General features: G+C 32.8%; 5 protein-coding genes across 6 annotated transcripts; 2 read left to right on the plus strand and 3 right to left on the minus strand.

Moving 5' to 3' along the window:
* Nucleotides 1-1353: 1353 nt before the first annotated feature.
* On the minus strand, nt 1354-3532 carry LOC108745713 (endonuclease G, mitochondrial). Its single transcript, XM_018482021.1, has 5 exons — nt 3188-3532; nt 2677-2870; nt 2308-2544; nt 1828-2008; nt 1354-1541 (listed from the first exon to the last, which is right to left on the minus strand). Exons 1-5 carry the CDS (start codon nt 3437-3439, stop codon nt 1443-1445), a joined length of 963 nt encoding a protein of 320 aa, XP_018337523.1. The 5' UTR covers nt 3440-3532; the 3' UTR covers nt 1354-1442.
* Nucleotides 3533-4390: 858 nt separating this feature from the next.
* On the minus strand, nt 4391-7125 carry LOC108745712 (cell cycle checkpoint control protein RAD9A). The gene is made up of 6 exons (XM_018482020.1): nt 6914-7125; nt 6268-6470; nt 6043-6207; nt 5640-5796; nt 5362-5533; nt 4391-5203 (listed from the first exon to the last, which is right to left on the minus strand). Exons 1-6 carry the CDS (start codon nt 6945-6947, stop codon nt 4498-4500), a joined length of 1437 nt encoding a protein of 478 aa, XP_018337522.1. The 5' UTR covers nt 6948-7125; the 3' UTR covers nt 4391-4497.
* A 301-nt stretch (nt 7126-7426) lies between these two features.
* On the plus strand, nt 7427-9408 carry LOC108745743 (vacuolar protein sorting-associated protein 29-like). The gene is given in 5 exon segments (XM_018482070.1): nt 7427-7525; nt 7527-7584; nt 8106-8297; nt 8634-8869; nt 9148-9408. Coding segments are annotated over 5 exon segments (624 nt in total). The 5' UTR covers nt 7427-7505; the 3' UTR covers nt 9266-9408.
* Nucleotides 9409-9576: 168 nt separating this feature from the next.
* LOC108745731 (ubiquitin fusion degradation protein 1 homolog) lies at nt 9577-11482 on the minus strand. 2 transcript variants are annotated; one of them, XM_018482053.1, is made up of 5 exons: nt 11128-11482; nt 10874-10994; nt 10647-10801; nt 10026-10577; nt 9580-9862 (listed from the first exon to the last, which is right to left on the minus strand). In XM_018482053.1, the coding sequence occupies exons 1-5, from the start codon at nt 11128-11130 to the stop codon at nt 9791-9793; spliced, it is 903 nt and encodes a 300-aa protein (XP_018337555.1). In that variant the 5' UTR covers nt 11131-11482; the 3' UTR covers nt 9580-9790. The 2 variants fall into 2 exon arrangements, with proteins under 2 accessions (XP_018337554.1, XP_018337555.1); XM_018482052.1 differs by lacking the exon at nt 11128-11482 and having other exon boundaries at nt 9577-9862; nt 10874-11006.
* Nucleotides 11483-12890: 1408 nt separating this feature from the next.
* LOC108745785 (ubiquilin-1) lies at nt 12891-18408 on the plus strand. Its single transcript, XM_018482134.1, has 7 exons — nt 12891-13384; nt 13587-13785; nt 14266-14554; nt 14937-15587; nt 15710-15836; nt 16154-16286; nt 16608-18408. Exons 1-7 carry the CDS (start codon nt 13277-13279, stop codon nt 16682-16684), a joined length of 1584 nt encoding a protein of 527 aa, XP_018337636.1. The 5' UTR covers nt 12891-13276; the 3' UTR covers nt 16685-18408.
* Nucleotides 18409-18414: the final 6 nt, after the last annotated feature.

Consider the following 18414-nt stretch of genomic DNA (forward strand, 5'->3'; position numbering starts at 1 on the left):
TCGAGAATAATGCATAATGTTCTTACACTTGCAAAAAAATAGGTGAATTAAGGGGGGAGGAGGGAATTTTTCTGCAAATACCCCTAGACATTTTCTGCAAATTCAAACTTTTGATTCTTGTATCTTTATTCTGCTAATTACATTTATTTTTTTCTAATTATATTTTTTCTTTAATTTAATCTATTTGGTTTAAAAAATTTTCATTAATTCCTTTTAATTCTTATCTTATTTTTAGTATTATTTTATATTTTTTGCTTCTATTAAACTGTTTATCATTTATTTTAATTTGTTTTTAACATGTTTTTTATTTATTCAATACAATTTTAATTATATTATTTATATTAATTAAATTGCAATAAAGTTCTCTTTTAATTTGCCTATTTTCGCAAGAATTAGTCTTAAATATCGTCAAGCAGCGACATATATTCTGACTTATTATAAAGAGACATGGATAGTGTCAAGTATTTCCGATGTGAACATAAAAAAGACAAATTCTTCGCGCGCACGGAAAAACTCGCATTATCATCGCGCCTGTTAATTTTGTACATAGACATAGCTCGTAAGATAAAAAGATTATTAACGACTTTATCACATTTAGGATTTTATATGACTATTAGATATTTAAACGATAACAAACGTATTAATCGATACGTACTTATACTACCACGACCAAAGTAGCGACGAGGCGATATCTTATAAGATTTTATCTTGCGATTTTATAAGCGTTTGATTCTTCACTTATAAAGCATTTGTGTTCAAGACTGAGTTCCCAGCGTTTGAAATAAGAAAAATAAAGAAAATCCAAATGTATATACCGAATATATGTATATATACATTCCATATTTATATATTCAACAAAACTAAATTTGTATTAATTACATCCTTTTTATTCAATTTTGTTATTTTGCCAAAATATATAAAAATTGTCTGAATATGTACGAGTATAATTCAAATAACTATTCCGTTTCTATTCATTTCAAAACGCTATTGTGTAAAATTATTTATACGCATAATTTTTATTTCACAGTAAATATAGGTATATCTATGTCTAAATCTTCGACATAAGACTCGAGAGAATAAATACGGTAGATTTGAGCGCGTTTTATTCGGTATAAACGAATCGAAAATACATTGCGTTACACAATTAAATATAGCGACTCCAAGGACGACTAAATGTACAAAATCAATAAACGCATATGTAAACAAACGAATTGATGCATCAGCAAATATCTTTATTCGATAAAATAAAATACAAAGCAGCTAAAACAATATATAGTATGTATGCATAATATAAAACATCATGATAAAACTTCTAAAATTATGTACAATGAGTTAAAAAATAATGGACTAGATTTAAATATACATATGTGTGATGATGTGTCAAAAAATAAAACTCTTTACAATCCGAATAAGAAAAGAGAATGGAGCAGTCGTCTCCAAATTCAGCCTGTGTTCTTGCCATTCACTTTGCTTAATTTATTTCGTGAAATTTTGTCGAAGAATAAAAGTCCGGCAGCGCGTTCGATGCTGTCTGGTGGTACCTGTTAAAAAATTGATCGAATTCTTATAATATAAATCTATTATCTCTTGTTATACTGAATAAATTTAATACATCATTTATTTTTTACACTTATATAATTATTCTAATACGTTTAGTTGTAATAATTTCTTCTATTATAATTAATAAGTAATGTATTGGCAATTTAATTATGTTTATATTGCTCTATACACTTAAACATATATTTATAATTTTTATATATACAGAATATGTTCTACATAGTTTTTAATATCTTTTATATTTTATATATATATAATTTTTTGAAATACCTGGAAATTAGTAAGTGGCGCATTATCATCAATCGGTGTATTCGGCATTACAAAAGCTTCCATTTCAAGTTTGCCATCGCTGGTTTCACCAACGATTACTTTGTAAAAATGTGTAGGCACTGCCACATGATTTGAGCCTATTACTTCATAACGCACATATTTTTTTCCATCTGCTTCTCTTCTATAAATAAAAAGTAACAGTGTAAATCTATTACAGTACTTTTCAAAAAGTTAAGTTTCGAGTAAGACAAGCGAAGCTTAACAGAAAAAATAACAACAGTTTGGAGACATAGTGTTTCGACGCTAAACAAGCGCAGCATCATATATAATACGTGATAACAATAATATAAAATACGTGATACAATAAGATAAAATAGTAATAATAGAAAAATTGAACATTAATAAGGTAAATAATAATAATATGAAAATAGATTCACAAAGCAAAAACTGCAAACAGCAAGTAAACGCACTGCAACGCACTTAGGAAGGTACAACGGTCCTGTGCACACGTAAACATCCGTGTAAACATTTGTCAATTTTCGAACGTATTTCTCCAGTCTGTTCCAGGAATCTCTGTTGAAGCCTTTTCCGATTTGCGGTGCCATATTAGTGAGGAAAAAGGTTTGTCCCATGTGTTTCTGGTCCACTCTATGATTCCCAGCTGCTGCCAGATGACCACGATCATAGCCGCTTCCTTTGTAGTCCATATTCTGTGATCTATTGGTATCATCAAACTTAAGACTCAGTCTCAATAGATTTTAATTGGATCTATTAAATTTAATTAATAAATTTTTTTAGATTTTTTTTAAAATAATCTAAAAAATTAATAAAAAAATTTTATTTCTTTACCTGAAAAAAGGATGTATACTCTCATCAGGCTTGAACTCACACTTTGAGCGATCTACTTCTTTGTTATACTGCAATCTCTCCTTGGTCAAGTGCTCAAATACCCAATGAGCAACTTTGTTTCGCCTGTCATAAGAGAGCACAAAATCCTCATACGACCTGACATGATCCAATCCGGGAAAACCAAATTTCATAATCTGCCGCAATATTACCAAAGTCCAATACGACTATTAGCATTTTTATAATAATGCTACAAATAATTGTAGCATTTCGCAGTTTCTACATATCGTTAAGATACGTAATTCTTTTATTACTTGCAATTGCCATCAAATTATATTTATTATTAAATCATTTATCATTACAATTGATTTGTCAAAAAATCCATTGCAAATTACGAAATTTTCTTAATTTGTCGCTACTATATAAATATATATATGTATATGTAACATATATAATTGAATAAATCTGAGGGGTTAGTCAATCGTCCTTGATCCGACTCTCGATTTTCACTCACCTGCGATACCCTTGTAGAAGTCGAAGACACTTTGGAGCCCATGTCGTGGTTACTTCCAACAGGTATCAAGGGGGTAGCCGCCGAAACGGTGCCGAATAGAGGCAAACACGGCATATTCCGAAGTCGCGCCGCTGACAACACATTCGTTTCATTGTCTTTCGAATATCGCCTTTGTTCAGAGAACTTGCCCAAACACCAGCCCCCCAAACCCGCGCTCGTCAGAACAGTTAAATTAAACACTATTCGTTTCATTCTATTTACGTTTCTCTTTGTTATTCTCCCACGTGACGCTAATCCCGTAATTATGTAAACGTGTCTGACGCGAGAAATGAATAGGGTAAGGACAGTTAAGAGCCATCTACATAAGTCGCAAACGCAGAACGCAGTTCGCAGACGTACTACAGCAGTGTCGGGTAAAGTTAGAATGAGCACGTGTTATACCTTGACATATGTTTTGTGTGTGTGTGCGCGCGCGCGCGCGCGTGTATATACAGTATTCTAAATATATTGTATACGGGTAGTACTTTGATCTATTTTTTGTTATGAAATAGAATTAATTCTGATGGTGTAAAAATTTTGAATTTCTATTAGTGGAAAAATTAAATTAATTTGTTCCGTTTCACAAGAAAACTTTTATTAATTTATCATAATATAATGAAAATTCGACGCGCCACGTACATACACACACACACACACACACAAAATTATACTCCAATCATTTACGGAAAATAAATAAGTCTGAAAAGTGTGCAAATATAAAGCAATAACTTCTTACATACTCATATATTAGTCGGCATTTTATGTGTATAAAAATTCTTTATTTACAATGAGATCTTTACAATCAGAACATCTTATATACAATATCAAGATCTACTTTGTAAACATGATTCTCTTGCACATCTATACTTTTATTACTTCAAATTATTCAGATTTTTTTTATAAAATTCCATATAATTAAAACAAACTATTTGAAAAATAGCTCTATTTATCAAGAGTAATGAGAGGTTACACAATTGAATCACTTAATATTAAAAGAACATTTAGTTTGAAAAGTTTCTATTAAACTCTTATTCAAAACTCTCTATATACAAATTATACAAAAATTTAATTTTCAATTAAAAAAAGTGAACTGATTACTGATTTAAATAAAGAAAAACGTTATTCAAAATAATAAATAAATAATTTACTTTAAGTATTGTCTTGGTTAATTGCCCAGAAAATCTGTTATGAAATTATACAGTATTTTATTATGGAGCAAATAAGTTGTTCTTTGTCATTATAAAAGTTCTTCCAAATCTGACAAGATAATATTAATCACTGTTATTCTCATCGGAATCCTCTACCAAGATAGTATTATGACCAGGTAACATTCGCGGATCAAAAGTATTCTGAAAGCATTTCTGGAATACTACTTTTGCCTTCTTGGCCACTTTACGCGGCGGCGACTGCGGCACATTATCGTCTAGATCACAATCTATTGCATCTTCTTCCTCCTTCTGATTTCCTTTATCATCCATCGATTTTCTCTTTGTAATGCTAGAAAATACTGAATTTACTAACTTTCTTTGGCCCTCCGAAATCTTCCTACTAATTGCCGAAGATGTGCTAGCAGGACTGCATGTGACAGAGCAACAACGTTGTACTGGTATATGTGAATTTCTTTCTTGAACATCATTTATAGAATTATTAGCATTTGCGTTAACGATGCTCACAGAAGCATTCCTATTTTCGTTGAGTGTTTTGTTTGAACTGTCTTGTGTTTTTGACTGAATTTTCTCTTTTACTAGCGTATTCTTGGATACATCACTAACTGTAGGTTTGATCAATTTCTTTATTCGACTCGAGGACATTTTGTTGACACGATTGGATGTACTCCTCGAAGAATTCTTTTTTCGAACGGATTGCACTTGTCTACTGACAATCGATGTGTCTGACTGACTGTCACAGTCCGGACTTAAAGTTGATAAGAGCATGTTTGTTTCAAAAGCTGGACTTTTAACCATAAACAATATTGGTCTAAAAAAAATATTATATTGAAAAATCAATAATTATCAAAATATAAAATGCTCACTTTTTATTATTGATATAGAGAAATAATACTTCAATATATTAATCTTTAACTATCAAAGTATACATCTACTTAATATTAAATAGCTTTAGAATTTGATGTATACCTTCCTGCTGTTCCAAAACTTGCAGTAATTGGAACGCCTACGCTCTCACTGAAAACGAGTAAAGCTTTGAATTCTTTTACACAAAATGTGATACTTGTTTCATTGCCAATTGTGTAACGATCAAATTCTCCGATACCAAAGGCCAGCTGGGTACGTGTAGTATTTACCATAACTGTAATATATATGACTGTAGTATTGACATTAATTGACAGTAATATATTAATTACTACATTATTTTATATATGCATTTTATATGATAGAAATGGGATACTTCTTACCTGATGCATCATCCACATAGTTTCTAAATAATAATTTATGTGGCGTTATTTGAAGCGTTATTTCGATTAAATTTTGTGGAAAATTTTGCAGAGCTTCTGTAAATGTTCGAGCTCGTGACGTCAATTCATTGGACATACTAGCCTTAGTGTACGATGCCTATTTAATCCAAAATTTCATTATCTGATACAATCAATAAAGTTCAAATGAAAATTTGATCCTCAAATATTTTCTTTTATATATATATATATATAAATTTTTACTTTTTAATTCCTCAAATATTCATAATATTTGGAAATACTATAATCAATAGAATTAATCAAGTTTAAGTAGTTCTTAAACATTAAGTAGTCTCTAAATTGTATCTGAGAATCAATTATAACAAGAAAAATGTTTTTAGTGTACTTGCAACTTTTCAGAATCCAAAATGGGCATCAGATGGGATATGTTGATACCATTTTTATATTTTAAGATAAATACTAGATTACAGGCATCCATCTCCAAATGAATGTGACAAGTTTCTACATGCTTGTCCAATGTATGTGCAGATTTGAAGACTGTCATTGCGCTCTGTAAATTTTAGAATAGGTTAAATATCATGTACATAAATGTATTTGAAGTAGATACTACCCTCATTGAAATTTTACACTTCTGTGCCTCTTCTTCATCGAGATTTCCAAGATCATAATAGGAGAAGAAATTTCTGTGAAACGTGAAATCCGAATATGCTGATTTTGCCATGTTGACTGTGCGAAAAGAGATAGATTCTTCTTGAGGATTCACATACATTTCATCTCCAATCTTTGCTAGTGTATGTATCGCCTTTGCCAAAACTGTATCAATAAAAAAATACTAATTAAAAATTTCAGTACAAAGAAGCTTCATGAAATTATATTTATCTGAATTTTTTCTGATACATATCAAATTTTTTAGAAGTTTTACAGCCCTATTCTATAACTCTTAACGACTGCAACAATATCGTTACATTGTCATTGCGCAGATTTTGTATACAGTAAAAAAGATGCGCAACGACAATTTAACGATATCGTTAAAAGTTACAGAATAGGTCCCTTATTTAGCTCATATATAATATATATAATATATATAATATTTAATACATTCTTTTGTAAATAATAATGTATGCAATACAAAACAAATAAGTATAAAAGATTAAATTAGTCATGTAATAGAAAATGCTAAATTAAATTGACGAATTTCGTTTGCGCTATAAAACAGCAATTCTGTCTCTAACAAAAAATTAAGAGAATAAACATACTTTTGACGTTACCGCCGGGTATGACGCATTTCATGTTGAATACTTTTTATTCTATACGCGATTAATATTTGGAAAAATATATATATATATATACATATAAAATATATTTCTCGATTTATAACAATTCTAACAAAACAATGCACTGCCCATTCGAACTTTCACGCGCGGCCATAAACACAATAATAATAATTTTGAAGACCATTCAGGTTGAAAGATTGAATAGGTTATGTCATAGATAAAATAATACTTGAGATCTGCAACAGTGAATAAAATATAGCGCTCTGAATAAACTGAAAATATTTGGAATCGAGATAGTGTAATTTCCTTGTTGATTATTGAGATTTTTATTTTCACGATTTGAAATTCTATGATATCAATTGTTATAATTGCTATAATCAGAGAGAAACCTCATCTCGGCCACTATTATAATGTAATCTATTTTTTTTGTGAGTGAGTGTATTTACAAAGAAAAGAGGATCGTCGATGAAATTGATCAGCGAGAATGGTGGAAGAGTCTTTAGAATCCAAGTACTCATTTCTGGTTTCTCGAATTCTGTCATCACTTCAAAATTACCGCGACGTAAATATTTAAATGGCCGCATTTGGAATCTGCGCAGTACGAAATTCGTCTCGAAAACATGCCGAGTGCTGACTTCCGTCCATTTATGTATGTATGTACACTTCCGGTGTCATGTTTGACGTTTCAGCCTCCGACAGCCTCCTGTGCATTATATTATAGCAATTATTGATATCGTGAGATTATAAATATCGGAATATATCAAAAGGAGATAATTAAAAAAACAAAAATCATGGTAAGTAACATAAAAATAATCAATAAATATGCTAAAAATTGAAAATTATTTTAATAATCTAACCTTAAAGTAGATGTAGTATTGTATCAATTTATAATTTCTTTCATGCATTGATCTCGTATTGTATAATTAGAAAATCACCTATGGCTAACTTTTTTATTCTTCAATCATTTTCCATTTATAAATAATATTTTAATTTATTTCAGTTTATTTCAATAATTTATAATTGTTAATTTTTATTGCATAAAGTTCTAACTTTAAAAAATATTTATAAATATATCTTTTTTACTTAGAAAACGACAATTATTTAATATAATATTACATACTAAGCTTTTAAAATCATTTATTTGAAAGTGATTACAGAAACAAATTTTTTTCAGCTTGTGTTGGTATTAGGAGACTTACACATTCCACACAGATGTAGTAGTCTGCCTAGTAAATTCAAGAAACTGCTAGTACCAGGAAGAATACAGCATATTTTATGCACTGGCAATCTTTGTACAAAAGAGTCCTATGATTATCTCAAGACATTAGCCAGTGATGTACATGTAGTCAGAGGAGATTTTGATGAGGTATATATTCATCCAACAGTTTTATTTAATCATTTAAGAACAAAAATATGGAATAATATTAAAATGTAGTCAAAACAGTTATGTCTTTTCTACCAATGTAGATTAACTGTAATCTCAGTTCAATTAACCAAGATTAAGTTGAAAGATTAAAATTAAATTATATTGGTAGAAATGGATATGGAAAATTAGATATGTCAAATAAAATTGAGAACAAGAAAAATAGAGTTATTATTGATTAAATTAAATTATAATTTAACATACTTGTGACATACAAAAAACATAATTGTCAATGTTATTTATATGCAGATCAAAGCAAAAAATTTTATTTGTTTACAGAATCTAAATTATCCAGAACAGAAAGTAGTTACTGTAGGTCAGTTTAGAATAGGACTTTCCCATGGACATCAAGTGGTTCCATGGGGTGATCCAGAATCTTTAGCTTTGATACAGAGACAATTAGATGTCGATATTCTTATATCTGGACACACACATAAATTTGAAGCCTATGAGCACGAAAATAAATTTTATATCAATCCTGGATCAGCTACTGGAGCTTACAATCCTCTAGATACGTAAGTTTCTTTTCAAAAAGATCTAAAAATGATATAAAAAAAATATTAAACTGTATTGAATATAAATATTTTTGAGAATAAATATATTTCCAAAGATTCAGTTCACAAATATTCTATTTTTTTTATTACAAATCTATTTTTAAATTGATTATTTGATACAATATTTTAATTGTTAATGTATAAATTATTTTCTCTGAAAAAAACACACATTTACAATAATGATTAGTGTAATAAGAAAATTCTATGGGAATTCTTTTTTAATAATAATTTGTTTTTAGATCAGTTATACCATCATTCGTATTGATGGACATTCAAAGTTCAACGGTGGTTACGTATGTATATCAACTGGTCGGAGACGAAGTTAAAGTGGAAAGAATTGAATATAAGAAAAGTTAGAACCATCGGAATTTCCAGAATGTATCTATTATGGGTTATACCCCGAAATTTACTAAGAATGCAATTATGTGCATGAATATTCAACATTTGTCAGATACTTTTAATCTGTCCCAGATTAATTAATTAATTAGCATTTAAACGTAATTCGTATATATTTGTTGTAAATAAAATTATATCACTATTATATATAAAATAAGTTTTCTCTGTAAAAGTAGATTGATGGACAATCACTTTGAAAAAAGTTATCCTTGATAATATCTTTATAAAATTCTATAGCATTATCCCCTTCATAGAGTTTGATACATAGTTTATTATTTAATTTCTTTATTTCCCTAGAAAGACATAATATGAAAAACGAAGCAACGTTTTTTTCTGCTTATGACAAACATATAACAGAAAAATAAAAACATACGTATATTTTATTAAAATAGTAATTCGGATAATTCAACATTCATTCTGGCAAAATTCTTGATTCATTCTCTCTCAAATTTATAAATTAAAAATAAATAATTGCTCGTTATTCTATTATTTTCTGGATTTCCTCAGAAGTGTAAACCCTTCGCCAGTAAACGCCTTAAACTCGTCTGGATCCTTCGTCTAAAAGAATATAAATGATATTAATCACAATACAATCACGTGTAATGCCATGTGAAGTTGCCATAAAGTAAAGTCACGGATTTTTGCATTACACGACAAAGTTCGTGACAAAATTTTATTTATAATTCTATACGTCATAGAGAACTCCAACTAAAGTTCTCACCTCTTTATTATTCACTGGCTTCATATTTCGCAGGAACCTAAGAGTGCCTATTTGGTAATCATAATCGGGTATTCCACGAACATAGGTCGGCTTGGTAGTTACAGTTTCCTGCTTGGGCATGTCTTTGCGTTTTTTACCATCCAGCCGGACACCTTCACCCTGAAAAGGTACAAAGCCAGTCTGCGCCGGCATCAAATCGGCCAGATGCTCTATCTCATCTTCTTCCTTCTTTGGTTTTCGTACTGGCTCTTTATAGCCTACCGGTGGAGCAAACTCCACATTCATGTCACACTCAATGATACTAACTGCTGGACCAGGTCTAGTTTCTAATACACACATCTCGTAAATCTTCTGATTATATTTGATTGCAATCACATCGCCTGTAGTTAGACAGGCAAAGCTGCGCAGGCCGTTCTCCAATACAGCCTTTGGATTTGTGATATCTAGAAAGTCCTCTGATTGTGGCTGAAAACGAGAGAATGTCGCAACTGGTAATGACACACTCTCTACATTCAGTAGTTCGCCTTCCTCCAACAAAAGATTATGCATCATCTATGAGAAAAAATATAAATAATTTATTCATCTATCATTACATATATATAATAGATTTTCTTCACTAACCCAATAAGGCAAATAGACTTTTCCTTCATCGGCGATAAACTCCAATACACCACAGTGAGTAATTCTATTTGTTTTCTTGTTGGTTAGTTTGAATAACATTGGATAAATAATATTGAGTCTTGTAAGCTGCTCCAAGGCAGATGGTGGCATGATTACTAAAAAAAAAAAACAAATTAATGCAAAGTGTTCTTCCCGTTATCACCTAATTGCCAGTAATTGGTACTTACTCTTGCCGCCGCGTTCGACATCCTGACGATAGGTTCCAGGCAACATCGACACTGAGAAACATTTGTACTGAGTGTTGAAGGGCCGCGGAATTTCCGGGAACATGTTAAACCCGAACTGAAACTGAAAAGTCATCCAGTGTCATGCTAAATTGTTAATCTCAAATTACTCTCCATTTGGAAAACAAATTTTGGCAAGATTTTTCCTGTTTCCCTGGTTACCCTAATAAAATCTTCGATTTTTTCGATTCTCTTACCATGTTTGGAGTTTGTTGATTCTCTTGACGATTTTTTCTTTATAGGATTTTTTCCTATAGCGACGTGAATTTTCAATGAGTCACGAGCGTCACGAGTCACCGTCACGACATTTGTGTTAATTTGTATGTAATTTTACTTTTCTTCTTCAATCGGCTTTAATTTGAGAAATCGAAAATACGATCAGAATCAAAGACTTCAAATGCGTTCTACCTGACCCTCACAACTCGCACAGTCACAAGTCACAACTGCTCACAAGGCTGATTTGCTCACCGCACGACTGACGAGCATTGGCTGAGTTGTGATTCTTTAATATAATTGATTCTTATCTTTAGATTTTCGTTGAGTTTAGGAACGAATCATATTAAAGAATCTCTAAGCGCTAACTGATTAGTTTTCTCTGCTGAACGCAGCCATTATTTGTTCTTGTTTAATATTTGATAAATAACATGAATGAAAAAATCATATTGAAATTAATAAGGTGAAGCACTTGCGTGAACACGCAATTCGAATTTGGGAAACATTTCATTGGCTGCTCCAGTATAACCAAATCTATTATACATAGGAAAGTACATATTGGAGAACATTTGATTGGTTATTTCCAGTATTGCTATTGTTATTATGTGCAATGTTTCACCTCATTATAAATTTTTTGGTTCTTCTGTTGAGGATAGCACAAGGGCTATTTAGGGAGCTTTCCAGCAGAGGCACAAATCGTCATCGACACAAGAATTCATTCCGTCTTTGTTTCTTACTGATTATTGAACAAGGACAGAATAACTCTTGTGTCAATTTGTGTCTCTTGCTAGAAAGCTCGCTTAATAATTCATTAAAATCATTTAAATTTAAGGGCTACCCGCATAATGACATAAACTGCATAAGCGGCCACAATAGAAAGAATAAGAAATTAGGAATATGGATTAGAAATCCAGTGTATTCCAGTGTATCCAATATCTGATAGGTTGAAAGCCTTGTTCCTTATTCCTAATTCCTTATTCCTTCTATTGTGGCTGCACCTTAATCATAGCATTAGGGAGCGTTTATATTGGCCATAAAGCTGTTTTCACATGCAGCGTAACTTGCGACAGCCAATCAAATAGTTTCAACTAGAATAAAGGTAATTTTTTATGTTGATACTTTACCCTCATTTTTAGCGTAAAAACAGGTCATGTGATCAAAATTGACGCTTAATATTCGTCAATTTTTATTACGTGACGTATTTTGACGCTAAAAATGAGCGTCGAGCGTCAGCATGAAAATGCAGCCTAAAGTGTAGTAGCTGATATAATTTAATACAATTTGATTAGTTGACGCAAGTTATGGATTATTTCGCACAATAAAAAGAACAGGGAATAGTAAATAGAGAATAAAGCGGGGGGGCACAGACTTTTGCATAACACGTAACGCATAAGAAAATGAACCAATCAAAGTTCTCTGTTTCTTTCCTTTCCATAAAATAAAGAATTCTGATTGGTTAAATTTCTTATGCTTTATACAAGAGTCTGTGTAATGCGTTACGAGCTTTGCACAATAAAAGGAACAGAGAATAAAAATTTCAACCTATCAGAAATTATGTATTGTGGAATAGTTTCTGGTAGGTTGAAATTCTTATTCTCTATTCTCTGTTCTCTGTTCCTTTTATTATGCGGAACCCCTTATACAATAGTCTGTGCTCCCCACTTTACATTTTTGTAATGTATGTATACATACATGTGCCATGAGCTTTAGCTCGCGCGTGCGCAGTTGAATTTCGTACACGCTGGAGCTATATAGAAGTTACCGGAATCGGGAGAGTTTCGCTTTTTTGCTACTATATATTCTGTAATAGTTCCTCGCCGTTGCGTCGGGCGCAAGCAACGGTGAACGGACTGAACGGAGTAGCGGATCGCATCGCGAGGCGAGGGCGAGGGCGAGAGCGAGAGCGAGGGAGTGTCGTCGCCGTCGCGTCGTGTCGTGTCGTGTCGTGTCCTATCGTGTCGCGGTATCGTCGGTGCGCAATTCCGCGGTCGTGAGATCGAGGGAGAGAGAGAGAGACAGAGAAGCGGAAAGGACAAAGAGAGACGGATAGACCGAGCGCGAGCGAGCGTACCACGTACCGCGTACTGAGTATCGCGCGAGCGTCGAAAGTAACGAGTCATCTACCGATCCAAGATGGCAGAAGGCCAGCAGGAGGGTGGTCCGAAAAAGATCACCATCAACGTAAAAACCCCGAAGGAAAAGCAGACCGTCGAGATCGAGGAGAATGCGACGATAAAAGAAGTAAGTGCGGGGCAATGACGATGGCGACAGTGAGCCTTCTCTCTGCCGTTCGCGGTCTAATCGCCGCCCCCCTTGGCATTACGCCAAGCATCAGCTGTCAAACCGATTTGGTTAGTTCGGTATCTTTAATCTTGTGTTTGTTTCTTTCTTTTCTCTCCTTCCCCATCTCCCCTCTCCCCCTCTACGTCGGACACGCCGGCAGTTTAAGGAGGCAGTCTCCAAGAAGTTTAACGCACAGGCCGATCAGCTGTGCCTCATCTTCGCCGGCAAGATCATGAAGGATCATGAGACCCTCAGTACTCACAACATCAAGGACGGCCTGGCGGTGCATCTGGTGATTAAGGCTCCACGCACCGCAACTACGCAGAATCAGGAGTCCAACTCGGCCTCGAGACCACAAGGTATTCTACTGAGCACAACTTGAATTTAATCGAATACAACGATAAAATTATGCCGCGATACTATGGAACATTTAACATGTATATGGGTCATGGAGTATTCTGTGTTCTCTAGACATTCTTATTATTAATGTACCTCTACATGTAGATGGCTATCAGAATAAAAAACGGAATTTTTTGTGAGCTGCAGATGACATGTGAATACTTTATAACGTATCTAAAAAAATTTCTAAAAAATATACAAAAACAATTTACAAATTTAATTTATAACTTAGAAAGTTTTACAATAAATCTTAGATTAGACAAGAAGATCTATACAATAGATCTTTTGTATTTAGAATTACAATGTAATTTGATTAATACCTACAATTAAGAAGGATTATTTAATGAGAATATTTTAGTTTTAAATTTGCAAACAAATATTTACATTGCACGAAGAAGTGTATAATAATATTTGCATTGACGATTGTGTATAAATTACAGCTGATGTTAGTGCCAGTCCATTTGGTTTGGGGAGCTTAGGGGGATTGATGGGATTAGAGTCTCTTGGCTTAGGCTCGGCTAATTTCATAGACTTACAGCAACGCATGCAACGGGAATTACTCTCGAATCCAGAAACGATGCGACAAGTGCTCGATAATCCATTGGTTCAGAGTTTGATGAATGATCCGGAGAATATGCGCAATTTGGTTACCGCCAATCCCCAAATGCAAGAATTGATGCAACGTAATCCAGAAATCAGTCACATGTTGAATAACCCTGAACTTTTACGGTAGGTAACCTTAAATGGTAATTTAGAATTTACTTAAAAGCTAATTTGCATACAATCGACAAACTATAATATTTCTTTCTTAATCTTCTCTCGAGCTTGATTTATTAATCACATATATTACGCAGTATTTAAAGATCAATTTCAAATCGAAGATTTATTTCTAATCAAATTTCTTTTTGTACTTCTCCATTGAATTGAAAACCAATTACAATTGATGTTTTTCCAGCGCTACATATTTCTTAGCTCTGAGATGTTTTTCATTTGTATCTTATGTTAATTGCTGAGTCAATATTTTAAACTTACAATTTGGAAATTATATATTAGTCAATTGTGCAATATTACACAATGTATTACACAAATATTTATGAAAACTGATTTTCAGACAAACGATGGAATTGGCACGTAACCCGTCAATGCTGCAAGAACTGATGCGTTCGCACGATCGAGCTTTGTCTAATCTAGAAAGCATACCTGGGGGTTATAGCGCTCTACGTCGTATGTATCGTGATATTCAGGAGCCAATGTTAGCAGCCGCAACGAATGGTCGTAATCCTTTCGCCGCTCTAGTGGAAAACAGTTCCAATCAAGACTCGCAAAATCCACAACAGGGTCAGGAAAATCGGGATCCGCTGCCGAACCCATGGAATCAAAGCCAAAACGACAGTGGTACGGTACAACAAAATCAAGGCAGAAGTCTGCTAGATTCACCAGGTATGCAGAGTCTCACGGCACAGATGATAGAGAATCCACAGTTAATGCGAAATATGCTGAACGCTCCATATACGAGATCCATATTGGAAGCAATGGCGGCTGATCCAGCGATGGCCAGTCGGGTAATTGCAGCAAATCCATTTCTCCGTGGTAATCCACAGATGCAAGAGCAAATGCGTGCGATGATGCCCGCCTTCATACAACAAATGCAAAACCCGCAGATACAGAGCGTCGTCACCAACCCTGACGCTCTAGCTGCCATTATGCAGATTCAACGGGGTATGGAACAATTACGCACTGTCGCTCCTGAACTCGTGGAAAAGTAAGTTTCTTTATATAAAAAGTAAATTTAAGTTTATATTTGCTATACCATTTTTGCTTTACAAATTAATACTTTAATAGTGCGTGAGAAAGATTAAATAAGTGCAAATGTGTGTGTTTTAGTATGGGCCTTACGGTTCCACCTGCACCCACAACACCGAACACGACTGGCACCAATTCCAGTGTACCAACTACCCAATCATCGGACAACAATCAGCAAGACGCATTTTCCCAGTTCATGGCACGTATGGTAAGCGAACAATGATTTAATCTCTAAAATAACTCAATTTTCTTCTCGAGAAACGATTTTGGAGTATATAGAGTATCCTTAAAGTAATTTAATTTAAATATATAACAAATATATAACAATCTTTCAAAACAATACAGTATTTAATAATGAGCATTTAAAAAATATGTATAATCGTAGTATTTTGGTATAATAAAAGGCATTCTTCATTTGATATATATAACGTTTTTATTATATAACGTTCTTAACCTTACATAGGTATGACATATTTGTATGGTATACTTATATATGCTAAATCATATTTCATTTATGTGTATCAGGTTTCTGCAATGGCATTAAATCAAGGTGTAGAAGTTGACGGTCAACCTGTGCCTCCACCAGAAGAACGTTATAGAGCACAGTTAGAGCAACTTACGGCTATGGGTTTTCTTAATAGAGATGCTAATTTACAAGGTAAGAATCATTCTAACAACGCAGTTTTTCTTTTCTGTCTAATTTTTTTTGTTTTACTTGCTTGCTTTTATTTTATTTAAGAATTATATAAAAAAAAATGAACAACTTTATCAATATACATTATTTCTCTGACATGATATTATTCGATCACGCAAACAGTCACGACCTGTTTTAATGTTAAAATTAAATAATATCTGATATTACGAATATTTAATAAATTTTAAAACATAAGAACATATATTATTCTAATATTTTATATTTAATTACTGCTTAAGATATCCTAATAATATAATATAGTAATATCCCTTTTTTATTTTTCAGCATTAATTGCAACGTTCGGAGATATAAACGCTGCCGTTGAGAGACTACTCTCCAATGGACAAGTGTCTATGAGCTAACCACCAATCCGCAATACTGTTATTCCAATATTACCTTTAATTTTATCCTTATTTACCTCTTACGTTAATGTACGTAAGAGATATTTGAGGTAACTGGCTGTCAAAAATTATAAACTTATATCCTCCCTCTTTCCTCTGCCCCTTTTTTCTCAGTCTTGACGGAATACACGCTATTCACTCGTTCAATTTGCAGTTTTTCTTATTTAGATTCAGATTTGTCTGTATTTTAGACGATAGATAGAAAAATATCAATGGTATGATCATTACTACTCGTTTCGCGATCAGTTGTTCACCTTTTTAAATCTCTCTTGGTTCTTCGTTCGTGTATCCTCTTCAATGTGCTCTATGTACAGTCAATTTCCTATGTTATCAGGTCATTGGAATCGACTATTTTTCCTCTATTCTTTAGTCTCAATTCTACTACGTATAGGACGAAAATGTTGCGCGTTTCGGCTTCCACTTACTTTCTCACAACTTGTGAGCATGTAGTCGCGTCATATGGTAATTTGTGAATAATGGATATTATAGTCACGAAAAACTTTGCAGACAGTGCATTATTATCAATATTTTCTTTAAATTTTTGGTATTAAAATTGTGATTCCACGCGTGTGTGTGTATGTGTTTTATGGCTCTGATAGTTTCACAATTAGTTGTTCAAATATAAATTGTCAGTGATTATAATAATGCACTGTCTCAAGAATTATTTTCATGGCTGTAGTTTAGAAACAAGAAATGCTAAATAGTTTAATAATAGGACAGCAAATCTGTCAAACGGAAGATCCGAATTTTGGCATCTTGTATATAAAAAATTTTGAATGGAAGCATATTCATATTGTGATAGAAATAAAATAAATCTTCAAATATATAATTAACAAAGGAATTAACACTTGCAAGTATTCTCCCTTTGCCTTCCCAGTCTTGATGAGTTTTAGATATGTTGTGGTAAAGATAAAAATAAGAGACATGTATTTTTCTATGGGTGCTCTTACACACTTGGCGAAACATTTAGAATAGAATCGACATTCATTATCGTTCCAACGAAATACGTTTAAAACATAAAAATCGATTCGTTTCATCTCTTTTGTACGCACAGAAGCATTTGTATTACAAAATACGTGTCTTTTGTTTTTATTTAAACTACAACGTATCTATAGTGTCTCAATCTTGACGAGGGCGAGAACAGTGGATACATAAGTACATTTTCATATAAATAAATAAATCGTATGATCCTTTGGAGAGTAGAAATTCAAATAATTAGAACAAGAGAGAGGAAAGATAGTTGATGAAGAAAAATTTGAACTATAAAATCTTTGAACACAGGAAAGCGACTGTAGCTCCGTCGATGTCATTTTTTCGTGTAAATTTTGTTAAAATATCGAGCTAATTATTAATTAAGTAGATTGTAATACGATGACATTCACAATACCGTTCATTATCGCGTAATATCTTTACGACGTTTCTTAGGAGCATGAACAGAACCCGGAAAATATAGATTGCCGCTATTTAACGAACTCGCTTTCTTGGCTTCATCGATCGATCGAGAGTGTATTCACAGTACAGTCAATCATCCTTTTTGCTTTCAAATATTCTGATACTTGTAATCTTGTAGTAAGGTATGTTATTTGTACATTCTCAATAAAGGAACGACCGAACGTTGAAATCCATTGGGAATGAATGCTTTTTGGTGCACGGATTTCGTAATTATTTTATATACATGTATGTATATATAT

Source organism: Trachymyrmex septentrionalis, unplaced genomic scaffold (assembly GCF_001594115.1).
Source record: "Trachymyrmex septentrionalis isolate Tsep2-gDNA-1 unplaced genomic scaffold, Tsep1.0 scaffold148, whole genome shotgun sequence".
In the NCBI taxonomy this organism is placed as follows: Eukaryota; Metazoa; Arthropoda; class Insecta; order Hymenoptera; family Formicidae; genus Trachymyrmex; species Trachymyrmex septentrionalis.

Excerpts from the sequence above, each read along its gene's own strand:
- LOC108745712 (XM_018482020.1), bottom strand. The coding sequence starts at position 6,947 with ATGAAATGCGTCATACCCGGCGGTAACGTCAAAA. Across the intron at positions 5,534-5,639 it reads CTATGTGGATGATGCATCAG|TTATGGTAAATACTACACGT; the intron begins GTAAGAAGTATC and ends TATATATTACAG. Across the intron at positions 5,204-5,361 it reads AGTTTTGGAACAGCAGGAAG|ACCAATATTGTTTATGGTTA; the intron begins GTATACATCAAA and ends TATTTTTTTTAG.
- LOC108745713 (XM_018482021.1), bottom strand. The coding sequence starts at position 3,439 with ATGAAACGAATAGTGTTTAATTTAACTGTTCTGACGAGCGCGGGTTTG. Across the intron at positions 2,871-3,187 it reads CTTCTACAAGGGTATCGCAG|ATTATGAAATTTGGTTTTCC; the intron begins GTGAGTGAAAAT and ends ATATTGCGGCAG. Across the intron at positions 1,542-1,827 it reads CGCCACTTACTAATTTCCAG|GTACCACCAGACAGCATCGA; the intron begins GTATTTCAAAAA and ends ATTTTTTAACAG.
- LOC108745731 (XM_018482052.1), bottom strand. The coding sequence starts at position 11,006 with ATGACTTTTCAGTTTCAGTTCGGGTTTAACATGTTCCCGGAAATTCCG. Across the intron at positions 10,578-10,646 it reads AAGTCTATTTGCCTTATTGG|ATGATGCATAATCTTTTGTT; the intron begins GTTAGTGAAGAA and ends TTTTTCTCATAG. Across the intron at positions 9,863-10,025 it reads AGCCAGTGAATAATAAAGAG|ACGAAGGATCCAGACGAGTT; the intron begins GTGAGAACTTTA and ends ATATTCTTTTAG.
- LOC108745785 (XM_018482134.1), top strand. The coding sequence starts at position 13,277 with ATGGCAGAAGGCCAGCAGGAGGGTGGTCCGAAAAAGATCACCATCAAC. Across the intron at positions 15,588-15,709 it reads GCTCCTGAACTCGTGGAAAA|TATGGGCCTTACGGTTCCAC; the intron begins GTAAGTTTCTTT and ends TGTGTGTTTTAG. Across the intron at positions 15,837-16,153 it reads CCCAGTTCATGGCACGTATG|GTTTCTGCAATGGCATTAAA; the intron begins GTAAGCGAACAA and ends TATGTGTATCAG.